General features: G+C 39.7%; 1 protein-coding gene across 2 annotated transcripts in view; it reads right to left on the reverse strand.

The window, feature by feature from the left end:
* Positions 1 to 3,586: 3,586 nt before the first annotated feature.
* The window catches only part of LOC114564954 (retinal-specific ATP-binding cassette transporter), a 40,924-nt gene continuing 17,850 nt past the window's right edge, over positions 3,587 to 26,660 (reverse strand). Inside the window, exons 14-49 of one of the 2 annotated variants that reach the window (XM_028592667.1) lie at positions 25,743 to 25,965; positions 25,242 to 25,463; positions 24,720 to 24,924; positions 24,503 to 24,595; positions 23,523 to 23,729; positions 22,473 to 22,650; positions 21,128 to 21,259; positions 20,661 to 20,800; positions 20,418 to 20,555; positions 19,821 to 20,002; positions 19,530 to 19,635; positions 18,485 to 18,690; positions 17,589 to 17,643; positions 17,273 to 17,332; positions 16,615 to 16,787; positions 16,218 to 16,342; positions 15,952 to 16,050; positions 15,414 to 15,695; positions 15,110 to 15,142; positions 14,919 to 15,024; positions 14,762 to 14,836; positions 14,291 to 14,460; positions 13,288 to 13,465; positions 12,946 to 13,061; positions 12,456 to 12,603; positions 9,659 to 9,782; positions 9,205 to 9,334; positions 8,922 to 9,042; positions 8,363 to 8,425; positions 7,838 to 7,944; positions 7,186 to 7,327; positions 6,766 to 6,900; positions 6,093 to 6,196; positions 5,783 to 5,875; positions 5,097 to 5,346; positions 3,587 to 4,492 (exon numbers count right to left, since the gene is read on the reverse strand). In XM_028592667.1, coding sequence (XP_028448468.1) covers positions 4,376 to 4,492; positions 5,097 to 5,346; positions 5,783 to 5,875; positions 6,093 to 6,196; positions 6,766 to 6,900; positions 7,186 to 7,327; positions 7,838 to 7,944; positions 8,363 to 8,425; positions 8,922 to 9,042; positions 9,205 to 9,334; positions 9,659 to 9,782; positions 12,456 to 12,603; positions 12,946 to 13,061; positions 13,288 to 13,465; positions 14,291 to 14,460; positions 14,762 to 14,836; positions 14,919 to 15,024; positions 15,110 to 15,142; positions 15,414 to 15,695; positions 15,952 to 16,050; positions 16,218 to 16,342; positions 16,615 to 16,787; positions 17,273 to 17,332; positions 17,589 to 17,643; positions 18,485 to 18,690; positions 19,530 to 19,635; positions 19,821 to 20,002; positions 20,418 to 20,555; positions 20,661 to 20,800; positions 21,128 to 21,259; positions 22,473 to 22,650; positions 23,523 to 23,729; positions 24,503 to 24,595; positions 24,720 to 24,924; positions 25,242 to 25,463; positions 25,743 to 25,965 — 5,038 coding nt within the window. In that variant the 3' untranslated portion in view covers positions 3,587 to 4,375. Of the gene's footprint in view, positions 4,493 to 5,096; positions 5,347 to 5,782; positions 5,876 to 6,092; positions 6,197 to 6,765; positions 6,901 to 7,185; positions 7,328 to 7,837; positions 7,945 to 8,362; positions 8,426 to 8,921; positions 9,043 to 9,204; positions 9,335 to 9,658; positions 9,783 to 12,455; positions 12,604 to 12,945; positions 13,062 to 13,287; positions 13,466 to 14,290; positions 14,461 to 14,761; positions 14,837 to 14,918; positions 15,025 to 15,109; positions 15,143 to 15,413; positions 15,696 to 15,951; positions 16,051 to 16,217; positions 16,343 to 16,614; positions 16,788 to 17,272; positions 17,333 to 17,588; positions 17,644 to 18,484; positions 18,691 to 19,529; positions 19,636 to 19,820; positions 20,003 to 20,417; positions 20,556 to 20,660; positions 20,801 to 21,127; positions 21,260 to 22,472; positions 22,672 to 23,522; positions 23,730 to 24,502; positions 24,596 to 24,719; positions 24,925 to 25,241; positions 25,464 to 25,742; positions 25,966 to 26,660 lie in introns of both variants that reach the window. The other variant, XM_028592666.1, reaches the window with a different exon arrangement.

Raw genomic sequence — 26,660 nt, forward strand, 5'->3', positions numbered from 1 at the left:
GGCCGAGGTAAAAGCTAAAACCTAGGATCGTAAACTTCCCATGATGCAACTCATTTTGTTTTATAAATTCTCCTGGCCAAGTAAATCCCCTCTTCTCTTTTATCTTCACATCCCAAAGTTAAAACAACATTATGCAACGGTTTAAAAGGACTCCTTGTGACTAATATGTCTACAATTAGTAGAGTGCCACTTTAACAATGTTTGCCATTAATGCCATCATATCAAGAGGCTGTTTGAGATAATCTCTAGATGTTGTTTTATATGATTTTAATAATGCCTTTACAGACATTCATGTGGGCGAGTTCTCCATGAAGTATTTGTCTTAACAGATTCCAGTAAGCAGAATTCAATACCGCATTATGTCATGTCAGTTTTGTTTGTATCCTACATTTAATACAGAGGACAATTCACTTTGTTTTACATGAATGCATTTCAGAACATTTTAATTTGAAGCCACTGAATAGATCAAGGCAGAGAGATAGAGAATTTTAAGTTCAGGACAGTTTTATCTACGTATACTGTATAGTGATCACTATGGTGAAGAATGGGTTTTGCAATAAACACAGTTGATCAAATAGTTAACTTCATGTGTATTTCTCTAAAGGATGCCTTGGATGGATAGGCACAGAGACACTATAGAGGATGATTCTGAGGGTGAGTTGAGGCTGCAATGTTAATTAAGCTGGTAGTCAGTGGTCAAGTCCCCAGGGATCAGTTTTGTAGGATTTGTCTGACTTGTCCCACACTTGGCCTCACCCACTCCGTCCTTGAAGAGACACGCATCACATTTTGAAAACCTCAACATAAGAGACCATATGGCATCTGTACAACAAGAGAACTCCAGGAATATCTGTAATTCGATTATAAAAGCAACATGTGGACGGAGAGTATTGATATTGTCACAGTAATAACTGAAAAACCTTTCATATTCTTCTCTTCAGAACACTTACATCACAAGGGATTTGCTGCCACCAATCATTTAGTGTGCACACCACCAGGTGAGCCTGACCATGAAATATTTCATCTAAAGACAACATTTCAGTAGCTGATTTATAACATGCCAGCTAGAAATGCTACAAATTTTGGACAAAACTCTGTATTTCAGTTGTTACAGTATGGTTTATTGAAATTAGAGTTGGGCAGTTTTCCTTTAATTTAAGTTTCTAATTTAGGCTGCAGCTGTAAATTATTTTCTATTCGCATGTCTGGTCACTTTCAAGCTATTTAGGCTTTCTTAACACAGTCAAGTTGCCATTTCTCTAAACTTTATTACACACATTTTAGGCATAGCTGATGGAAGTGATGGTGTGTTAAATTAAGTGTCAAATTAAAACAATAAGAGCCAAGTAGTCTGAAGTCAATAATAATTTTGCAACAGTTCCAGTAGAATAACTTTTTGTCACATTGAAAACACAGCCACGGAAAAGGGGTTTAATGAGAGTATCAGCTGTTCACTGATGTATGGTATGACCTGATGGTTGACCTGATCCCAAACTGTCTCCTCTCAGTCACAATTTCCACAGAAAACAGGTTAAACTACCCAAGTTAGTAAGTAAACGTAGCTTAGTTCCACCTCAACATGCTAATGCATTTAACAGATAACAGTTAATATTTAAAATAATAGTTTTTGACAATCTGAGTAGCCATTATGTGTGATGATAGCTGGCATTTGTTACTTTTATGGGATAAGCCTGTGATTTTACTCGAATTTACTGACTTTACTCTTTACCCCAAGGGCTGGGTACCTGGAGGACGCCACAACGCATTTGGGTTGAGGTTTTGAATCTTTTTGGGCCAGGCCCGGTACATCACCGTCAGCCCTTGGACGAAGCGGCGGGTAGCGCGTCAACTCAGGGATGGAGGTCTCCGGTCGGGCAGTGGTCCAGGTTGATCATGAAAGGCGGCATCTCAGTGAAAGAAAGATAAAAAGGCACACAGGAAACAAAAACCTTGAAGAAATCTAGGAAGGTCCGGGGACTTTTCTGCATGTATTGAAAAAAGCGACAAAAACATTGAAAAAAGATGCATAAACATTGAAAGAAGCAAGAAAACAAAAAGTTTGAGCTCCACTTTGCCTCATCTTACCTTGCACGGCAGCTGGATTTTTGCATATCATGAAATCACGCGATGGGACGAAACCAATCAGCGTCCGGTGAAGAGCTAGTGTCAGCTACGGGCATGGTTTAGGTGTGTGTGACGGCCATGGTAAAGGGCCGCCTTTAATACATTCAGCTGCGACTGTTCGGTTCAAAACAACAATGGCGGACATGATAGACTGTTCATCCAATCACCTGCCAGGTATTTTTTTAGTGCCCGCCCTTTCCCAAACAGTTTTCAATCACGGTTTCTCAGATGGTTCTTAACAAACCAGGTTACATAATTTTTTCAGAATGTGTTGCTTCACAATATTTATAGGATTTGCTCACTTGACATTTTTGTCTTTGTGTCATGCACAGATTACTAGGTTAGACTATTATTTTTGTGTTTTAACCTCATCTAACCACAATGTGTTAGGAAGAAATGTATGATTTGTGCATTATTTGTCCATGGTCATGGTTTGGTATTTTGAGAGGTCTTGAGTCCTTCACTCTTGGTATGCAAATGTAAGGAGGCTGTGGGTGTCTGGAGGTTAAGATAAGATGAAGACATTGTAGATGTTCCAGAGTCCCATCGTAAAGAGTTTGGTCCAATGGTTACACTATATTGTTTTGCCTCCTCCAAGGTGGGGTGATCATACAAGATTATGCATGATTGGGAATACACTGAATATAAGGTGAGCAAATGCAATATAATTCAAGTTTTTTGGTACGACTGCGTCAATGCATGCTGTACCAAGGTCTTCTCTGGCCAGATTGATGTTGTGATAAACTTATATAGCCTATTCAAGTAAGGACAACTGGGGCTCGTCGAGCTATTCTTTTATTCATCTAAGTGAAGATTGAACTGGTTTTGGTTTGGATAACATGGATAACACATTGTGCTCTAAGTTAGCGCTTTTCAGTATTCAGCAGTATACAGTACAGCCACATTTCACAGCCTGTTAACAGTGTGATACATTTGCTCTCCCACAGCGCCACTGTTAATGCCCATCAACTTCATCCAGATGACCATATGGGCAGGAGAGGAGCATGAGATCCACACCAGAGAATTAATTAGCAGCCCCAAAGTGCACCTACCATCATCCCTCTGTTTCTTTGAGATAGCCAATGAAATTCAGGCTAGTGGGTGGCTTAAGGCAATGACACCATCGCTTGCGACAGGAGAACAGTAAATGGACCAGATAAATCCAGGTTGTGACAAGCCACCCTGCACAGTGTCGCCTTGGCCGCGATACAAAGCTATCTCTCCGCCTCTCCACTGACCGGCAGTAGCTTTCTTAGCTTTTCAATGGAGGTCAGTGGAGCTACTGCAGGTCACCAGACTGAAAAGCCTTTCAACTCTTCTTCTCCTCACTAAATAACCCACAATAGCATCAAGCAGATTTAAGAGAAGCAAGGAAGGGCTGAAATACTTAGAAATATATTTAAGAAATACTGCACTACATTATGAAACTTTGTTTTTATTTGGGATTGATGATGCAGTACAAATCAGCTAGGCAAGAGCATAAAGTATAAAGAAAGTTAAAGTTTTTTCTTGTCAGATACAAAATATAATTCCTTTTTATCTACAGTACAGCTATATTTATGTTATTACCTTTTGTCTCAAATGTAATCCTTCAAGAAGAATATTGTGTGCTATTTTGTACTGACACTGGAGAACAGCATAACATGGCAATGTATGAAACACAGCAGACAAAGCAATACTTAAATGTACAACAGTGAATGACTGAAAAGAACACATTTACTATTGCTTAGTAAATGTGTTTTGGAAAACAAATAGACAACCAACTTTAATGACATTTGTTTACATGTGTCACATAAAATTGAGGTGTGTGCGTTAATGTAAACATAAAAAAAATACTGCTTCTAAGGTGCTTATGTATTCATTACATATATATGTACAGATTGGATTGACTTATACAAGCTAGTCAGTCAGTTTTGTTTTACATATTTCAGGTGAAGAACCAGCTGTTTTTGCATCAAACTGCTGTTAACACATATCATTTCAAGTCTAAGTAATGTGTCAGACATGCTTGGTTTTTGATGACATTGTGGAAGATAAAGTCCTATTAAGTTTGTCTGTGGCTGGAAACATTAATTGTTCTACCAGTCACTTTGGCAGATTAACTGGCCATGCTTGGCTCTACCCTAAAAAGCAATTTGGCTAGTGAAATATTGAAAGTACCTTTTAAATTTTGGAATGTGAAAAGTTATATCGCTGCCCTGCAGAGCGACACCTTCACATCTGTGTTTCTGTATATTTACCAGTAACATTTTCATGTTTTCCTCTGCACTGGAGAGATCTTGATGTCTTTTCTTCCACCCGCTGTTCGTCTGTGTAATGTAATGTCTTCGTCCTCGCCTGTCTGTTGCTTGGCAAAGTTGACAAACACCTGCACAACAGAGAAGCTGATTCAGTAAAAAATAAAACACTTTTATAACTGCCCCAAGGCATTATAGACCATGATGTATCTGCTAAGGATTGTAAGTCATAATTTATTGATTTTACAAGACGTGTTAGCCACAATATATTTAAAATGTCAAGTTTATAAACAGGTGTCTTTAAAGAGAAGTACAACATATTTAAATATTGAACATAATCGTATTGTATAAGACAGAAAGTGGAAAGTTGAAAAGTTGTAGTTATATGTTTAACTGCAGCATGAAGGTGTGATTTGTGGTCTTATTCTGGCGCCGTCTAAGGTGGCATTACTGTTTCCATGTTTAACAACCAATCAAATTGCCCAAAGCAAAGTGCGGCTCAAAGAGGAGCATGCATTAATTGATTTAGAGGTTTTCTTTGACTAAAAAATGATTAAATGTAATATTTAAAAACAAATAAATATTGAAATCAAATTAGTATTGTACAAGTTTGTATATTGTTTTAGACTGATAAGTTATCGGTAGGTGACTGACAATTGTTTCTTCACACATGTTATCAGGAACAATTCTCTCACATGTATTAAAAACAGGTTGAGACTCTCAGTTCATAATTACCTGGTCCAGTGTTGTCTGGGAAACAGAGTAGTCTTCGATGCTGAGCCTTTCTTTATTGGCCACCACCAGCTGAAATATCCTGGCCAGGGAGGAGGAGGCGATCTCGTACTGCAGCGTGTTGTAGTGCTTCTCCCTCTGAACGCAGCCGGGGAAGCTGCTCTCCAAGAAGGTCTCGACAGGCTCCAGATCTGGGGGCAAGCCCACTTTAGCTGCCTTGATTTTCATGGTCACTACGTAGCCGTCACCGAATCTGGATCAAGAAAACACAATATAAAGATATTAAACATTATTCAGGATACATTTCAATTCTCCTACGCTTTATAGTGACTGTGGTTACATTTACTTCATATCTCTTTTTTTGTCTTTGGTTGAACGTGATGATTTTTTAATATCTAATATACTTCATATCAATACCCACAAATTGTACTACGTCTTTTTATGCCCCAAAGTTGTTCATAATTTTATCACTTTCAAAGTCTGAATGTATATTTCTTCGTATATTAAGGCTACCCACAGAATACCCACACAATTCTTTTTGCAACATACATTTTGATTGTTAAAGTTTTCTATTCCATGATGCAGAGAAGCCTTTATTTATCGTGTTTTTAAGGTTTGGAATCATCAATCAACATTAAAATACTACCCACACACTGTACAAGCCTGATGAAATACAGAAAACCTCTTACTTGTATTTGAGTTGCTGGATGGTACCCAGACACTTGAAAGTCCCATTGACCATGATGGCCAGTCGAGTGCAGAGGGCCTCACACTCCTCCATGCTGGTGGAAAACAACCATAATCCATCCTTATTTTTACTGCTGCACTTTATGTCTATGAGCAATGCATCAGAATTCCACAGATCTCTGTGGTAAAATCAAACATATGCCAGTCTAGTCATGATTTCATCAACCCTTGTTGGCAGAATAGTTAACTGTGTTTGGTCAGCTGCTGTAGCAGATGTGTGTGGTGGATTAATTTCATTATTAGATGCTGAACCTGTGTGATGTTAGCACCACGGCCCTGCCATCCTGGATGACACTCATGATGGCATTCCACAGGAAGCGTCGAGAATGGGGGTCCATCCCCGTCGTGGGCTCATCCTAAACATACACAGCCACAAACAAACAAAAAACTTGACTTTCTCTCTCACACACACACAAGCATGTGTCACTTCATACCCTACCTCACTTTACCTACTTGCACCATACTACATAAATATCCTCAGGGAACATAAAACTGCTTTTACTTTACATTTGTTTACATTAATTTACACCACATGTATTTGTATTTACACTACTTGTATTTATGTTTTTCTATTCTTTAGTTTTGCACTGGGACCAAGGAAACAACATTTTGATTCTCTATGCACTGTACTGTGCTGTATATAGATGGATGACAATACAGTCTCTTATCTTATCTCTTATAATTCCATGTGAACAGAGACCAAATCCTTATCTCTATCAGCATATGGTAAATATCTCAGATGTATGCCAATTTGAATTGAACTGCGCAGTTGCCTGCCAATGTATAAAAAATTCCAGGCCAGGCTTGACTGAACCCATATGGCTTCCCATCTGGATCCATAGACCATTTCATTGATAAATCCCTGCATAAAGCCCAAAAACCCCAAACAATGGGCTCATGAGCTCCCCATCACTGGATAACTCACCAGCAGCACCAGCGCTGGGCAACCAATCATTGCGATAGCTGTGGAGAGTTTGCGTTTGTTGCCGCCACTGTATGTCCCTGCACAGCGGCCGGCATACTCTGTCAGACCCAGCTTCTGGATACCCCACTCTGCCACCTATGGAGAGGAAGGGGAAATATGCATTGGTGGACATGTCCATCCACATTACGTATTTAGGATGGGCAACCCCTACGGTTAACTGAGCCCTTCATAACAATGTTGCAGCCAAATTAAAATGACAAGTCAAACAGTAGCGATCATGGAGCAACAGTTGAGAGATGTACAAAACAAAAACAAAATTACCACAACAGATATAAAGCTCTCTATGCAGTGCTGAGCCAAACAGCAGGATGAAAAATCCTTGGACAGTTAAAGATTTAAAGCAGCTGGAGTCCTACTCACTCTGCGGATCTCAGACTCAGGTACCCCTCTGAGACGAGCGTAGAGGTACAGATGCTCCCTGCCGGTTAGGAGCTCATCGATTGCATCAAACTGAGGGCAGTAGCCCATGTTCTGGTGCACGTCCAGAATCTCTGTCCGGATGCTACAAAACAGGACATAAGGTGCCACTCGTTGCAGTGAGCCAATAGTAAGCAGTAATAGTAAGAGTCAGTAGTTAAAACATGTCATCAAGATCTGAGAAAAGCTGAATCCTATGAACAAAATTATGTAAAAATGGAACCAAACCATACATAAACACCGCAAAAAAGACATTCAAGCCAAAAAGTTGGCTTGAAAAATGTATTTTTTAAAAGATAGAATATTAACACCAAATTCACTTTGCTGTAGCTCCACTACAAAAACGAATGGTCGATCAAGTCTTAGTTTCTAGCTGTTGTTTTCTTTCCTGCTCAGAGTACCACATGGGTTGGTTTTATAGTCAGATAGGGTCATCAAACAGAATTATGACAGATTGACCTTCCCGTGTTCAAACTTTCTAACTCATTGGACTGTTTCTGGTCGTCTCTGATCTGAAACTACGTGCAGCAGGATAAACCAAAAGCAAAGTTTTGTGAACACAGTTTGTGTTATATCGACCGTGGACTTTATGTACCTGTAACCAGCCACAGTAGCCTCACCGGAGCTGACATCTGTGTCACCAGTCAGCATTTTGAAGGTTGTCGTCTTTCCAGCTCCATTAACTCCCAAAAGACCAAAGCACTAACCGGACAAAAGACAATCAGGCTCTCGATGCGAGGACAAATTCTGCTGAAATACTGACAATAAAGTGCTGAAGCACACTCGCTATTAGAGAGAATGACTACTAATATTCTTTTGAAACTGGAATATTCTATTTGGTTTCATATAATGACTAGAAATGTTACATGCATGTGTTAATAAAGAACACAAGCACATTAGAACAGAAACAAACACAAAATCAGACCAGACATACAGTACTTCAGTATGGTGTCTGCATATTATTGCAACTACTGCATATAATTTCATCTCTAACAATGTGGGTGGCTTAATCAGGATTTAGGTTTAGTCAAGCAAACACAAAAAAAGAAAACCTGAGTAATATAAATAAAGCAGTAGTTACAATAGTAACTCTCAATCTGAATGAACTCAGTGACTTTACCTCTCCTGCAGGGACTCCCACACATATCCGGTCCACAGCTGCCCTCTTCCTGCCCACATACGTCTGTGCAGAGGAGGCACAGAAACAATGATAACTGACTCCATTTCTGAGTACTTTTTTTTAAGGCGAAAATGCCCTCAAATTACTTCTTTAAAAAATATATATCATACATTCATTCATTTCTACCTACAGACATTGATTCTTTTAATTTTTCAGCTAATGCTTATTATATGTGCAGGTCTGTTAGGGACTAGCTTATATGTTAATTATTTTGTATGCATTGTTGTTCTGTGTATTGTTGTGTCCATGTTCTGCCTTTTTTATATATTTATTGATTTGTTGATTTTTTTATCCAGCACCTATCCCACTGAGGTTTTGTGGATGTGCGCATGAATTCTGTAACTTATTCCATCGTTTTCTTCTTCTACATTTCATTCAAGCTATACTTGTATAGATATGGATGAAAGGATGAATGAAAATAAAGCTGAGCTTAAAAAACTTTTTTTGATAAATTGAATTATCATGATGTAATAAACATGGGCGAGCCAGTGATTTTTACCTTAGAGAGGTCTCTGATCTGCAGGACGTCTGTCTTGCTCCCTCCATTATAAATTCTCTGCCTCTCTGCTGCCACGTCACAATCCTCATCTCGTATTGAAGTCTGCTTGTAGTCTGATAACCTGAAAGGAGCAAGAAAATCATCTATAGAGAATCATCTGGTACAACACTCTTATGTGTTCATAGGTGGGTATATGTTTAGACACTCTGTGAAAGATTTTGGTGTAATGGTTGAGACGCTGTGTATGTAATCTTGTACGATCTGTGGTTAGACAGTAACTTACCAGTGGTCCAAGAAGAACCGGTATTGGATGAGGAGATTGAGAATAAAGTAGACAAAGCCTTCCACTGCCATGAAAGCAATATTTTTCCCCACAAAGTCCCACCGGAAAGGGTCCTGTGTGTACTCCTCGCCTGAAAACAGATATATACAAAAAGTGAACCCTTTGTTCAGTACTAAGTCAGTATTTGTTATATGTTACAAGCTGTACAAACAATAATTTTCCAGACAGCCAGGGCAGCAATAACTCAAGAGTATAAACTACTAGAACTTTGATTACAAAGTAAAATTTGGTAAATGGTCCTTTTCACCCAGTGTACATATGCCACTGATTCATTTAAATAGCAGGATTTTCTGATTATATTATTTTAAATATGTTTAGTGATGGAAACTATGCTACATATTACAACATATTGATGCAAAACTCATGAAACTTCATCAGTTAAATAAGTACTTACCAAATCTGGCATAAACATCAGTCACAGCCTGGTTCATGGCCATGTCTATCAGTCCTCGCCCCAGGCAGAAGTGAGGTAGCACCAGCAGGCCTTTCTTTAGCCACTCATTGAATGTCAGCAAAGACTGGCAACACACAAACACATACACATTTAATGCACATTTCACTTGAGTGCAGGATTGATGCAAAAACTCAACATACAGTATGCAGTATTCACAAATATTCAGCTAAATCTATTTTAGCAAAATAAATAATTCTAACTAAATTATGAATAATATCTACCTACTGTACCTGCCCAGGGACTAGGGGTGGAAAATAGCAATTTGTCAAACTCTCCTTGTTTTATATCAGCTTAAAGTTCTTTGTACATTGTCCCTGTTAAAAAAAAATGGGGGAATACACCCAACATCTAGTCATGTTTAAATCACATCGCTGCACCTCCTTTTTATCAATTACATATAAAACTGGAGTACAAGGCTATTATTATTGGTAATTATACATTTAATATGAGATCAGGCTGTTAGCAAAGCCTTGTGTATAAAGAACTTACGTTTAGAATCTTGGAAATATCAACATGATAAACTTATGAGTCACTCCAGTGGTTCTCTCATGACTCACCTGTTGAGGGATTCATCAGTGAGAGCAGAGAAGGGGGACAGATGTGCGGTGTAGAGAACCATCTGGCAAAAAGAACCATCTCCATTTTTTGAGTTGGAAGTCAACCTGACAGCAGCAGCATCCGTGTCATTTCCCCCTACTTTTGTTTATTTCTACTTCTGTTGTTGTTTTTCTTAAAAGCCTGTTACATGTTCAGACCCAGCCACTCCTCACCGATCCAACAGACATCCTCAGTGTGTTCCCCTGCACTGCTCACTTGTGACTCATCTTCAGCCATTCTGCTTCCCCAGCTGCATCACATTATAATCAGTCCTTGTGTAAGTACCTACTGTATAGTTGGTGTTGCCTGTATAGTTTTAAGCCCTTTTCACGGAATACGTTTTGACATGTCACAGTGGGAAACGCACCGGTGTAAATAATAAAATGAATGATGGGTGAATTCCATTTAGCTGCTTCCATCTCAGGGTCCTGGTGTTGCGCATGTTGGCTCACTGTCACACTGGCATGGCTTACTGAGACACTTGAACGAAATAGAGCTGGCGTTAATGTTATTAGTAACACTTGTGCATTTCCTGCTATGACAAAACAAAATGTATTCTGTGAAAAGGCCTATTGACTTGATTCCAAACCTCATTTTGATTATGCTGCCCCTCAGTCTGCTTTTACATTAACCTGATTGTTCCAAACTATCATATGTCTGCTCTCTAGGGGTTGTTCCCAGGGTCCTATGTTCCCCAGATCAATATCCTCTTAATCAGCAATGCTTTTTTCCCTAGGTCATATGTTCAATGTGTGTTTTCCTTGGTCAGTAATGTTAAAATCCTCCACCTTTAGCTTATAGCTTACTTAAGTTATACTTCTCAAAACATATGCCCTCAAATTTGCCAAAAAGACAGTTTTCTTGACTTTAGACATTAATATCTCCATATTGGTTGAATGGATTTTTACCATTCAATCTACATTTGAAACCGCCCATCTTCCTTTTTTCTCTTGCAATTTGAACTGCAAAGATAGCCCTTACCAATCTCTTACAACAATGACCCTGGAAACCATTGGTGATTTTAGACCCTTTTTAGAGGGGTCGCACCTGTAACCCAGTCAAGGAAAGGGTTAACAGAAACGTAGTTTTGGCCAATCGGAGGTGGTTGTGCCAGAATCCCGCCTTTGGCTGAGTCTCTATCTGATCTGTCAGAGGAAGAGCAGGAGTGCGGTTGTGAAGTTTAACATTGGGAGTAACCAGTAACCTGGCTTCGCCAGATGGATTGCTTCGCATTTGCTCGGCATATCCATCTGGGAACTTTCCGTTGGAGAACTTTTGGGAAGGGGCGGAATACTGGTTATTTGATTGGATGAACCATCTGTCTATCACCTATGTTGGTGATAGACGGGCCAAATCAACCAATCAGATCCACGAAGCGTATGAAAATACAACCACAAGCCCGCCCCTGCTGCTGCAGGCAAAGCATAGCTCGTAAGCTCAGCATGCAAGCAACATGTCGGTAAAGGATATTTGCCATTTGTGTAACGAGAATTTAGGAATAAAATGCACCATTTCAGGTTCCCGGACCATATTCCAAAAGAAGGATCCAAGAGAAAAAAAGCATTAGCGAGCGGCTAACAGAATTAGGGCTACCGCTGGCTGATAATACTGGTTAGCTGATTGGATAAACCATCGGTCTATCACCACCTAACCCACCTCAAAACCAACGCTGATTGGCCCGGTCGTTTGGCTAACGGCTCCAAATTTTCTCTGCCTCAAGATGCCAGACTGATCTGCGAGTGGAAAACTGGAGCTCGCGAGATCAGGACGGTCTCACGAGGCTAAGTAACCAGAGAAGAAGTTGGTAATTGCATGCCGCAGATTAGAACCCATATTAAAATGTAAGCAACTAAAATTGTTCAGTAGCTAGCTCACAGATTATCGGCTAATGAAATTACTGATTTAGCAGGGGGGTTAACACTTTTGCAAGGCACTGTATCCGCATCACATTCACATTACGGGCTGAGCCCCCCTAAAGGCCTGATCCTAGAATCGCCCCTGCTGGGAACATAAGGATGACCCCGTCTCTAGTGCCCTAAGAACCTTTCAGAATAATTAATGTAAACAGAAAAAATTGTCTCAGCTGTGTGCTGAAAGTTGAGTTTTTTCTTGCGATGTTTTATTATCTATATGATGTTACCTGATTGTTTTCAAAAAGCTCCAGAATGAAGGTGATGGCGCTGGTATTGATGCCTATGAACAGGTTGATGCAGGACAGAGACACATATGCAGTACTTGGGATGTTGAATATATAGGACATGGGGTACATCATGGGCGTCACCGACCACCTATAAATTAGAGAAAAGAGGAATATTTCAAAAAACAATCCCAGTCATAACAGTTATTATCTGACTGTTGTTTCTCACCTCCCTTCATGTCATGAAGGTCATTTATTTGTATGTATTGTATTGCATTTTGTTCTTTCTCTGTGAATTTACTTGTTATTGAATTGGATTATTAATGAGCTCCTGTTTGTTTTTTTGTTTAGTGGTGGAATATCCTAATAAGGCCCTTTGGGTGCTCTCACACTATAACTGTATCACCTTTTCATATCCTCTTTGTATTTTATTGTTTTTATTATTTTAAGTGAAAAACAACACTGAACCAAATTAAACTAAGCAAAGTCTTACCCATACAGTAGAAGCAGTGTTATCAGTGCTGGCAGGTTGGATGGTGATGTGTAACACTTTTTATCAAAAGCCATGAAAATGCCAACCACCATTGCAGTGCTGAGAGAGTAGTTAACCTAAGGGAGAAATAAAGCATTCACACGTGATAATAAACAGAAAAACCTATTAATATACAAAAATTACCAGATCTAAAACATAAGAATCCACAACATCTATAAATAAATAAATAAATAAATAAATGTTTAATGGCTTAAAATGATTTGGAAACTGGAAAAATCTTTCATCAATTTCAACATTAAGATAAAGCATAATTTATTTTGACTCCAACCTTGCTTGACTTACCATGTCCCAGAAGAAGTTGGCTACCCAGTACACTGAAGGGCTGACCCCGCTGACAAACTGCAGGTGCTTGGCCTTGGTCGCACGCTCCTGGATGAGGTAGAGGACGAAGCTGGCAGGGATGAAGGACATGGCGAAAATAACACAGATCGCCACCACGGCGTCTACTGAAGTGGTCAACCTGAGGGAAGAAGCAGATAAAGTGTGTACAGTACATTCTGATCTGGGAATGTAATTAATTTACATGAAGTATCTGCAAATTGTGATAGTGCCATTACAGAGAAAAAAAAGAATCCATATCAAAATGCTTGAAGCTAAAGCCAAATAACATGTCATGGCAAAAAATAAAACTGAGACAGTAATGTACACATGTAGGCTCAGGTGGGAGGGAATAAAAAAAAAAGTGTAAAATCACATCTATAATTTACTTTAAATCATCTTAAGATAAGGTCATGTAAACTTGTTTCTAATAATGATCTGGATTTATGAATATCAGTTTATTTTAAAAACTGGGAAACTGGTGTTAAAATGTCAGAGTGAGAGTTGTAACTGCTCAATGTAGAAAATAAAAATAATAATTAAATTAAATTAAATAGAATTCCAGAATATATGTCTCTTCACAAACTCGGACTACACAACACTAAACAAATACTGGACTCTTGTAAGTATAAATATGTAGTTAGTTGGAATATACAGTGTTGACTGTCGGACAACTCAAATAAGATATAACTGTTCACTTTTTCTTCTTCTCTTTTTGTAGTAGCCTTTCTGTGCCTCATTCATTTTTATTAAATGTAATTCTGTTTATCTTTCCTCGAGTTTCCTACCTCTCCTGCACAAGCTTTTATTTACTTTAAATTCAAGTACAATGAGTATAGGTAGGTACAAGTGTGTATATATGTGAATGTCTTTGTGCACATATCATTTATAATAATTTTTTTATGTTCAAAGAAAGAAGTAAAATGCATTTTAAAACATAATAAATAAGGATAAGAGTAACACTCACACTGTGACCTCAGAAAGCTGCTCTTTGGTGAGGTTTAGGGGGTGGTTGATGGCGGTGATGCCAAACTCGACAGGTTTGGCGGATGGATGTAGGAAGGCCCGCAGAATGGCGTTATTGGCCACATTCATGAAGGCCACCATGGCGTGCCAGCCTTTGTTATTATACCATACCTGACAGAGGATAAAACAGAGTTAACTTAACACATCTCACAACTTTCTGTGATGACAGTCCTGATCTACAACACAGGGACTAGTAAGTTGATTTTCCATTAAAACCTTAATTACATTAAGTGGAAAGCAAAAATCAAAAAGCACACATTTACAGTCAGTGAACATCCTTGTGATATGACAGACTGTTTGTAATATAAAAGCAAAGCGCCACAGGTTGACAGCAAACCAGCAAGTGTTTTGCTCTCCACTTCTGGTTTGCTATTTGCAGAAAAACCCACTCCTGTATCCATCCTACACATACCTTTATATTGAATTCACTCTCCATGTATCGTAAGAAAGGACCAGTCTCCCTCAGTGCAAGTCCAGAATAGTAACCCTGTGAAAGAAAATGTTCATATAAACTAACTTGAATAACTTTACACAATACGCACATGAACAAAACAAAAAACTGTGAGTACCGCTGTGATGTTGAGCATTTTTCCCAGTTGGTAGAAAGCATCCTGGATGTCTTCGGGGTTAACATCCAGGATGGGAAGCTGTCCTCCTATTGACAGACCTCCATATCTGCGGACAGAGAACATTTCAGTATCCTGCATCGACTACTCAAGAGGGAGACTGAGACTGACAATAATAAAGCACAAATTGTTACCTTTGTTCATTAACCCAGTATTTGCTCTTCAAACTGTGAAATGAAACACAGAACTGAATTAAATAGAGGTCAATCATGTATTAAGAAAGTGGTCATACCAAAAAAAATGCAATGCAATCAGCTTGTTTATGGCATTTTTATGATGTGTATTTTGTTTGCTGCAACTTCATCTGTAGAGTTTTGAAGACATATTTGTTTGTTTGGTTTGAGACATGTTTTTAAGCCCTTTGAGGGTTTTAACATCTTCTTTAATCCCTCCTGTTTGTATGAATTAAATGCTGATGTAAATTCCATTTAAACCCACCTGGTTCTGATGAGACTGGGGTAGGTTTTAACCAGGTAGTCGGAGATGTTCCTGTTTGTCAGGTCCAGCATCGTGTCTCCCGTGGCCTCGATCCGTTGGCGAGGGGGCGGACCTCCTGCTCCGATTGGACAGATGGGCATCATGGTGAGCTTCTTACTGGTGCTGCACTGGCAGGAAGGAGATGGGTTTCTCTGGTTCCACTCAGGACTCTGTAAGATGTTGCTGACCACAGGAGAGATGTCAGGATTCTCCCACTCTGATGTGCTGTTACTACAGGGCATTCTGTGGGGAGATAAGTGAAGCAATGCAAAAAGATTTGTCGCCTGCTATGTGGTGCTTTAATGATAATATGAAAGTATACTGGATGTTCAAATTTCAGTAGCATTTTCAGATGAGGTTAATGTCAGCAGGTAAGAATTCAGCAATTTATTTAAATGTTCTCTGATGAAGATGAAGATGAAAAATGAATTCTGAAAAGGAGATGTACTCATGTAATGGTAATATTTTGTCCTGTCCTATCAATAGCCCTGATACTCACTCTAGTGGCTCTCCTTCCATGCAGCGTGTCCCCAGGCCTGGTTTGTTCAGTAAGCGCTCGGTAAATAGTTTCATTTTGGGGTCAAACGGTTGCTCGTTACTAAATAGAGATGAGAAATGGAGAAAATCAAGTTAAAGCCACTGACTGAAAAAAATATAAGCAATATAATCACCACCAATCCGTCAGGTACCTAGTGTTTATGTGATACATTACTGATGGTTTGTCTAAAGCTAGTGTCTTGGAGAACTGCCTATACTGGGTCTGACCTGAAGAAGGTGAACTGTTGTCCGTACATCCAGGGGGTCAGAGTCAGGCTTGGATATTCTCCGAATGGAGGAACGACTTTCGTGAAGATCAGAGCTATTAGGACAAAACTGGCAGGAAGGACGATCTGAAATCCCCAAAAATACAAGTCTATCATAAACAATATATGCACCATTAATATAATTACAAACAAGATGTATACTCACACGTTTGTCTATGCATTACACTTTTTACTAGATCTAATTTAATAACATACACTCATCTGCTACCGAGGTTACAATTATAAAGAAATATTCACAACTCCCAGTCTGCAATCAGCCCATACATCACATAATGAAGCTGTCAACCCTTCATGTCAACAGTAAACCATCAATCCCCCCCATCACTGCGTCCCTGTACCTGTGCCAGGAAGTCTTTCTGGCTTCTTATGGCGTGGTGAAACCTCTTCACTAGCAGCGCATGGAACTGCTTTAAGGTCAGAGAGGCCCCTTTCACCTGCCTGGAGCCCTTTCCTGCACTGCTGTCTGATGCACCATGGGTAATGCCATTAGTCTGCATCACACCATTATGTTCTGGGATGAGAAAGGAAACATGTGGAACATTTTTTACATATCTATAGACAACAAAGCATTTGCTCGAGAGGCAACGGTAAACTCATCTGAGGTTTCTGATTTGTTCTATGCAGCTGGCAAATCATAAACGTGAGTGCATGTATGCATTTGAATTTAAAGCAGAGCTGTGCTAAAAAAGAGCAAACAGAAAATCTTTCTAAATAAGAATACAGCATAATCCCTGCTTTGTTTTTAACTGTACAAGCAGAGCACCTGCTCTAGATTCCAGACATGGATCACTTAAACTGCTTGGAGTACCAGATGTGTGAGGCTTTCTATAATTAATGCCATTAAATTGGCCATAGAAAAGCATTTTAAATGTCAGAATAGTGTACTTTTCTGTGATTATACTTCATAGGATCATATTCAAAAGGTTCACATCTCATAGTAGATTCAATGAAAAAGCTTAAATTGCCAGAATTCCTTTCGGCTTTCAAGTCTCTGACCTTCATCTCCCTCTACACCAACTTTGCTGTCGCTTTTTATCCGCTGTAACGTCCACTGTTCTAGAGGTGGGAGTGCACGGGTGAGACACAAACAACACACACAAACTAGGGTGTTAAAACTGACAAATGACGCATCACACCACATATAAATGCAAGACAAGTAGCTAATGTTAGTGTTAAGTTAGGGAATTAACAACAATAACAGCAGCAATAAAAACAGCTGTGAGACATTCCCAGCACATTAGAGAGAAATGGCAGCGGGTCAGAGATTCAATTCCCGGAAAAGGCCATGTTGAATATCAGTGGTGGTATTTACCAGGAGGGGAGGCATTATTCGCTGCTTCTCCATCAGCAGTGACCTTTATGAAGATCTGGAAAGAAAGAAATGAACAACCTAAACTTTCAAAACTTTTCCTTTAAGTTCAAAAGTAAGATAACATAATTTTTTTATTTTGACTTTATTAAACTTAAAGATCCCAGTAAAAAAACATAACCGTGATAACTTCAACCTGTTTCCAATACAAATCAACTTTTTTCTAATGCAGTAACCTGCCTTATAATGTATGTATGATTCCAAATACTGACTAATTTATGGGACATTTATTTATTAATTTGACACTGTATGCCTCTATTAGACAGCGATAGTAGATAGATAACAGGAATTGAGGGAGAAAGATGCAATAAAGGTCCCCAGCCAGATTCATACCAGGATGTTGCCATTTATCGTAGCCATGGATAATCAAATTGATCTGTATAGGAAACACTGAAATAATCAAATAATGTTACAAGAAAACAAAACTGAATGGATGCAGTAATAGACTAAAGAAAAAAAATTATTTGTAAAGATGTTGACTTTTAACAGTGTACAGCAGGCGAGACTTAGATTTTAGAGTCATCCACTGAACATATTCAAGTGGTTGCTGAGTTCTGCTTTGTAATTGTAAAAGTTATTATCTTATTTATGTTTTGGTTCAAATTAAAACAATTTCTCTAACCTGACTATGGGTGTTTTCTTGTTGATGAAATCTGAATTCACAAAGCTGATACTGTAAATCTAATATAAATTATAAAAGCAACTTCCCAAGTTGAAAGCTGGTGTTATATCCTGGAAGCTCTTTTAAGCATCTTTTACAGGCAGTGTAAATGCAGCATTAAACACCACACAAGTTGTTGGTGATGTCAACAGACGGAGACAGCAGGAGATGTCCCTACCTCCTCTAGTGATGTATCAGAGATGCCAAAGCTGCTGAGGCCCATGTCAGCAAGCGTCTCCTCCAGCTCCCTAAACAGGCTGGCATACGCTCGATGTTTGAAGCCCTTACTAGGGAGCAGATAGGTCAACTCCTGGCCAATCATCTCGATCAATGTGGCTTCAGGGACGTGGTGGTGGATGAGGCTAGTGATGCTGTCTATATCTCCTGGGAAGAAGACGGAAAATCATCAGTTATGGAGTAGTGTAGTTAAAAGTAAAATATTCCCAAAAATAGCAGAAACCAAGAAAAGGACTAAAGAAGGGGAACTGCTTATTATGCCAAAAACAAAAAAAAAACAACACCATTATTCAAGCACTAAAAGGCATGAGTGAATTTGTGCTTGAATCATTGCATCTAAAATACAGTCTCCTTAGGCAGAGTTAGAGGAAAAGGCACATGGGTCAATATCAACACTGAATTATAAATGTGAGAAAATGGTTGTTCTGTTTCTGTATCTGTTTTACAACTTGGTTAAGTGGGCCAGCCATGAGAATATCAACTAGTGCACACAGACATTCACACACAGGTTTGTACTGATATACTTGTAAGGACCTTCATTGATTTAAAGGGGCCCTGAAAACTGATTTTCTCAATCAACATCTCAATATGAGCGATAGGGAAAACCGTGGGGGGGGAGCTGATGTCACAATCTTCCATACACCAATAAGGATTCAGCAATATTTGAATTAAAAGTCAAAAGTGTTAAACTCTTTGTTAGTAATTATTAAAGGATATTTTTTTCTGTCATTGAACTTTGATTGTTGCTTATTTCATCATGATGATTAATTATACATAGAGAAATACTTAATGTGTGAAACCAAGCCTAACCCTTATTCCCTAGTTATAGGGTTCCCTAAACCCCCCTTAAACAGCTCTTCATAAGAAAAGAATAAAAAAGGAAAAAATGTCCACACTTTCTACAAATGCCCCTTACTCACAGGGTCTAAATCTAAAGATGTTTCTCAATAAGTTAGAAGAACACATGCACAGCAGTGTACACTTACCATCCAGAACTCTGTCTATTTGCTGGGACTGGTTCTGAGACTGATCTTTGTAACTGGTACAGATGGAGCAGGCACAGGAGCAGTCTGAGGCACAGTCACAATCATTCTGATGGAAAACCGCAAAGCAAAAACACCTTTAAAAATTCTAAAAATCCTGCAAGGAAACTGAAACTTTGACGTAAGAAAAGCGGATACTCTCCTTTGTCTGCTTTTGAAACCGATTATGAAGAATAAACAGACAGGGCAAAGAAAACGGGGCTCTGGCTGATTTTTGTAAAAGATCAAGCTTACCTCCTTCTTCTTGAGATCCTTCATCCGCCGTACAAGTGTCAAATAGAAACCAACTCCAAAACTGTTCTTGAGGAAGAGGGGAGATCCGCAACAGTGGAGTTGTCCTTTGGAGATGATGGCAATGCGGTCACTCAAAAGGTCGGCCTCATCCATGTGATGAGTGGACAGAATCACTGTCCGGCCTGCACAAAGGGTCAAACTTTTAATAAAGTACTTTTTTATTGACATTTGACATTTGAATCAAATGGGCCCATTCTAGATGAACAAAAAGTATAAATTACCATAACTTTAAAGTGCCTTTGCCAACAGATTATTGATTTTGTGACAGCAATTTTGCTTTTGTTGTAGCAGTGTAGCTGAATTTTTCCATTTGATCAGTTCACTACTTAATGCAAGTGCCTCAGGAGAGCTGTAAAGCTGCAAAGGATTTAATTTCATTCTTCAGTGTCTTCAGTGTAGCAGTAAAAAGTGGACCTTAGGGGTGACATGTGTACTGGTGGGGTAAAATATTAATGTAAAGGGGTAAAATATTGACCTGGGAGCTAAAATGGGGAGACTAATGGGTTAATTGAGACTTTTCAGCAGTGGCATTTTTACCAGTCCGGTATTTTAGTAGGAGGTCCCAAATTGATCTCCTGGAATAGGGGTCCACTCCTGAGGTGGGTTCGTCCAGGATCACGACCTTTGATCCTCCAACGAACGCCATGGCAACTGACAGTTTCCTCTGCATACCGCCTGCAGAGGGTGTGAGACGCAATTGTTCAGAGCAGAAACGATGATAGAGGAATTAATGAAATCATCTCTCGCTCACTTTAACAAACAGAGAAACAAGTGGTCCACCTGAGAGGTTCTGAGCCTCGTCGTCTCTCTTATGAGGCAGCCCAAGGTCCACCAGCATGTCCTCGACCTCCCTCTCCGCCTCCTCCTGAGTCCGACCTTTCAGCAGTGAGTAGAACAGGATGTGCTCTTCCACTGTGAGACTGGAACACAAACAGGGCAGTGGTAACAAAGGATTTTACAGAGGAAGAGTGTAAAATTTTGTTTTGACAGTTTTTTGAGTGGTTGCTTTAAAAGCTAGGAAAGTCTGGACGGGAAAGTGCATCAGTAACTCTGGCTTTCAGCAACTGCTGTCAAAGCCGATGTTTGAAGAATGTGCATTGATTTGAACAAAGTCTGTTGCTTTCTTATTTTGCTTTTTTTCGCAGTACATCTTGGAATAACTGTATGCATGTTAGTGTTTTGACTTTCATGCATATTTGCACTGAAGTGACTCCAGTCCTCTCAGCAGCGTCTTTAATGTAACTCACTGTTTGAAGAGGATATTGTACTGAGGGCACATCCCCATGGAGGAGCGGACGGTGTCCATGTCAGTCCTTATGTCACTTCCATTAATGTAGGCTGTGCCAGATGTCGGAGGGAACAGGCCAGTCAGGATGGACCTGGACAGAGCAGAAGCACATACAAGACCAATGCCATGACACAGGGGTTGTCAACTTTGTGCTAGGATCTTCAGAAAATCCTCACCTTGCAAGAATTGTTTAATAGATATATGAACCAGCCAACCTGTAAGCCTGCATATAACTTCTTCTTGTTATTTTATCACAAGCACGATCTTCCTCTGCCCATTAGACAGGCCTCTTCATTGTCTGTTTTTAAAGGTCCCATGGCATGAAAATTTCACTTTATGCGGTTTTTTTAACATTAATATACATTCCCCCAGCCTGCCTATGGTCCCCCAGGGGTTAGAAATAGCGATAGGTGTAAACCGAGCCCTGGGTATCCTGCTCTGCCTTTGAGAAAATGAAAGCTCAGATGGGCCGATCTGGAATCTTCTCCTTATGAGGTCATAAGGAGCAAGGTTACCTCCCCTTTCTCTGCTTTGCCCACCCAGAGAATTTGGCCCACCCATGAAAGAGAGACATCATGGCTTTCAAACGAGCAAAGTGGCAGTTGGTCAAGGCCACACCCCCACCCTTCACCTTGCCCCCCCTCTCGCTCCTCCTCAATAGCTACAGACACAGAAATGGCACATACTAAGGAAAGCTCATTGTGGCACTGGCTCTAGAGGCTGTAATTCTGCACCAAGGCTGAATTTCGGGAGAGAGACTTCAGATACAGTATTAGGGGACCACTAAGGCCTATGTAAAAGAGACTTCAGATACAGTATTAGGAGACCACTAAGGTCTATATAAAAGCATCCAAAGAACACCATGTCATGGGACCTTTAAATCTCATCTTAAAACCCACCTCTCTTCTCCTTCTCCTTGGCCCTTGACACCAGACGTTGACATCTTGATTTTATGGTTTAACTGTATGTCTGTCTTCTCTTATTTTATGTCTCTTAACTTGTTTTATTTGTATTCTGTTTGTATTGTATGCCTGTGTGAGTTATGCACTTTATGTCTTTATATATTCTTCTGTACAGCCCTTTGGTCAACTTTGGTTGTTTTAAAGTGTTCTAAAGTTGATTGATTGATTGATTGATTGATTGATTGATTGATTGATTGATTGATTGATTGATGGATTGATGGATTGATGGATTGATGGATTGATTGGTTGATTGTATGTACTGTACATCTTTTGAGACTGAACCGTTACTCCACTGTGTGATTAAAGAGATTTGGAACTTGTAACAATTTATTTCTAGCTTACATAGTGGTGGTTTTTCCAGCGCCGTTGTGCCCCAAGAAGGATGTGATCTGGCCTTCATAGAAATTGATGCTGAGACAGTTGACAGCTGGACGAGAACTTCCATCAAACACCTTCACCAGGTCCTGAATCTGCACCCCCATCACCAGGCCCAATGGGTCGGTCTCAAAGAACATCTGGCCTGCATGGGAAAACAAAAAGACTAAATTAACACTTTTATAGATATCCAGGGAAGGGTTAAACTCAAGGGCAATTGGACTTGGTTAAAGGTGCTCCGAAGACGTTTTGTCACTCATTCGAGAGACTTCTTCAGTTCTCTCTGAATGGTACAGAAAAACCCAGTTATTTAACTATTTTTTGGTATTTACCTTCCGTTCAGTCAGAACTGAGTCTCATCGAGTCTTCGGAGCACCTTTAACCAAATCCAGTTGGCCTTGAGTTTAACTTTGGCATGGATAACTATGACCTGGATGACTGAGAACCTTCACAGACACCTTTATAGATGCATATTGATTATATAATTGCTCAATAGCTAATAGAAATGAAAAGACTGTGAAACAAAAAACACATAAAAAGAAAAATGTTTAAGTCCACCAATTTATGGATATGACTAGACTATCACATGTGATTACTGTAAATATTTCTTTCCCTTCCTATCACTAGCTTAATTGAGGCCTGGTACAATTAACAATAGAAAGGTTTGAAGATTGTATCACGTTTGATAAAGGTTGTCCAGTAATCTCAAACTCCTACTCTGGTTTATGTTTTACATGCAACATCAAACTTGCAGTCTCCCTAATAGCAATAGTTGCCAGTTACTCTTCTGAATCATAATTAGTATGGACACAACCCCACCTTTTCTTTGCCCCTTAGTATTGCCTAATCTCTTTTATGTGCTGTTCCCTTTCTGTTTTGTAGATCCAGGTGTGGTGTGTTACCCTTCCTGTCCACCAGATGTCCTCAGTGTATTCCCCACATGCAGTGTGGTGTCACTTTCCAATCTCCAGGTAGTCCTTCTTTCAGTTACTGCTTGCTCTGTATTTGTGTCCTCACCTTCCCTTCCTAAGTCCTGACACTCCTCCTCCTGGACTGGTGTTTTCTCTTGTCGTCTCAGCAGCTCCCTCTCTCTCTCCAGTTGATCCCTCTTACTTTGGTGCTTACAGGCTTTCCTGCTGGCTGAACCATTACAGGTGTACGTCTCTGGGGTGCTCCTGCCCTCAACGTCCTTGTCAACGTTGTCTGGTTCAGGTTTCCCAGGATCTGAAGAAGACAGACCGCAGTTAGTTAGGATGTGTTTGGTAAAGTTCTCTCTAGCACATGTGAAAAGTTCCCCTCTCACAGTGGACTACAATGTGGCGTGTATGTGTATATTGCTATTGATGGTTACCATGTTTCTTGCACGTTAATGCCATCAGTGTGAAATGTTAACCAGAGGAGATGTTGTGCACTCCCATCCTGCAGGTACATTGCTTGTATGGGAATTAGATGGAAACTTGCACCCTGCTTATATGTTTTTGCTTATTACTGCTTGATATGAGATGTTTATGAAATATGATAAAATGCTAATTTGGATTTAAGGTCTAGAGCAGCAGTTACAAATTGATTTTGTTCATTTTTATTTTACTCTGGATGTTCTAAGAAAACTTGCTTTTTTTCTTAATTCAAATATTAATTTGTTGGATAGGATGGTTTCAGACCCTGTGCTGACAAGATAGCACTCTACTGAACTGTCTTCTACCAAGCTGCTGACTCATTTCCTGCTCTGGGAGTCTTGGAGGGGCAAGGGAGAAACTCTTTCTCATGAGCGTCTCAACTCATTATAAACCTTATATTGACCTTTCCAATAGAACTACAATCTTCCAGCAGGAATTCTAAGCTTTTACGGAGAGCAGTTATTTTTTGGCAAAAAGTAAAGGGGCAGGCATTCGCTCAGGTTTTTACGTGCAAAACTGAGTAGAGCGACAAACCTCCAGTCACAGGGCTGTTCCTCACCTATGAGGCATCTAAGAGATTTTAGAGTCAGTGATACTAACCTTGAGCAGCCATTTCTATGTGTGAGGGTGCAGATGTTTGCCAGTATAAGGACTGAAATGGGAAGTAGAATGGTCGACCAACGCCATACTGTCCTGTGGAGGAGAAATTTGATATAATCCTCAGTGTAATAAACTTGTGGTATCTACTTTATAAAGAGGTAAAATGCTGTAAATCGGAAAAAAATAAGTAAATCATTCAGTATATTAGCAGCCCAACCTGGGAAGACATTATCCAGATACCAGGCCAGGACGGCATAGAGGACAGCATCAAACACCATCATCAGGATGGAGGTGAGGAAGGAGTAGGTGTCTTTCTCTAACGGGCTGGTCATGATGTTGTTCCACTGCAGACCCAAACCCTGCTCCTCATACCGCGACAGGTACTCTGTGCCAAAGCCAAAGGCCACTGGAGACAGCAAGCTCTAGAGAAGCAGGGGGATGCATACATTGCAGAATATCTACATAAAGAAATAATACTGCAAAAATGATTTGTCTTCAGCAATACTAGTGGTTAAAACAATGGTATACATCAGTTTTCCTCGCTGCCTATATTGTCGCTAGTAACAGAAGAGACTTTTGTTGAAAAGTTTGTGTTGTGATGATATTTTATGTGATCTCCCTTAAAAACATAAAATTAGATTAAATACTCCCTACACTTGCAAATGATGGTGCTTAAACAGTATATATGTGTTTTATGTTAAATACGTCACACACACATAAAATAAATAAATAAACATACAGCAGCCAACTTCATGTTCTTGGTGATGCGGTCCTGCCAGGCAGAGCAGAGAATATGCGGCAGATAGAGGGTGAAGTAGATTATGCCGCTGCAGGCGGCTGCCAGGTTGGCCTTGTTGAAGAACACACTCATCAGAAAACACTGCATGATGGTGGCCACGGTGAAAGTCAGCAGGAAAAAGAAGACCAGGATGGGATTGCTGTAATTCAGCACCTTTCCACCCTGAGAGAAAAAAAAGATATATGTGTGATTATATTGGGGAGATTTTCACTTAAAGATCGAAACACTGCTGTTAACAAACCAAGTCAGTTCAACCATCGGCTGCATGAGTAAAACACTTCTCTTCATAAATAGATGAATAGAGCTTTTTAAACTCATCCACAAGAGGGCATTATTGTACGCTACTAAACTTTAACCCTCCAAACCAGCAAATTTGACTTGACCCTAGTTTCTCTATCAACATGGCCTCCTTCCTTCGCCTTCTCTATCCTGTTTTCTCACCATGATGATAGAGGTGAGCAGCGCCGTACTTGCAGTCATCATGATGAAGCTGTCGATGAAAGCTGTGTACCAAATGACTCCGTTGTTCACCCCCATGGCTTTGAGGGTCTCTTTGAGGCGCAGCTCCTTCTCCAGCACAATGCTCTTCACAGTCATGGACACAGAGTAGATCCAGGCCAGCACCATGAACATGGGAAAGCAGCGGTTCAGTGTGATCATGAAGCTGGAGGAGAAGAGAGGAGCGAAGAGAGAAAAGAAGTAAGGATGTGACACCAAAACCTGATTGAGAAACCTCATAAAACCCATGGGAAGTATGATGGCTGCTTTTGTTCTCAAACAGGTATATTAACCTCTAGAATATTTCATTTACTTCTGGTCTTTTTTTGTTATTTCATTGTGAGAAAGACCGAATGATCGAAAAGGTGGGTTCAAGGGGGAAAGATTGTAAGATTTGAAAAGTTCAGACTTTGGTGCCATCCAGTGGGGATATCAAAAATAACACAGACAAATTTAAGGTGCTACACCACTTCCCCAAGAATTTTAACCTGTAGACACTGAGATGAATATTCTGAAAACAATAACATACTTTGTTTGTCTGGTAACCTAAATTCTGGGAGGATGTACACGTGTCCTGATTGTGCTGGCATTTTGAGAGGGTAACACTGAAATTCTATAACTCAAACTGTTGATCAGTGAGTTAGAGTCAATCAATGAATGTGTCAATAAATTACAGCTTCACATACACAGAAAAGTGTACAAATGTGCCGTGAATATATACTACTACTACTACTAATAATAATAATAATAATAATAATAATAATAATAATAATAATAAAAGAGCGCATATCTGGGGATCCTTCCGTTTCAGATCAGCTATGTCATGTAATGTAAAATGTGGGGCCAATCAATGTGGAGATA

The sequence above is a fragment of the Perca flavescens genome, chromosome 12 (genome assembly GCF_004354835.1).
Source record: "Perca flavescens isolate YP-PL-M2 chromosome 12, PFLA_1.0, whole genome shotgun sequence".
Classification (NCBI taxonomy): domain Eukaryota; kingdom Metazoa; phylum Chordata; class Actinopteri; order Perciformes; family Percidae; genus Perca; species Perca flavescens.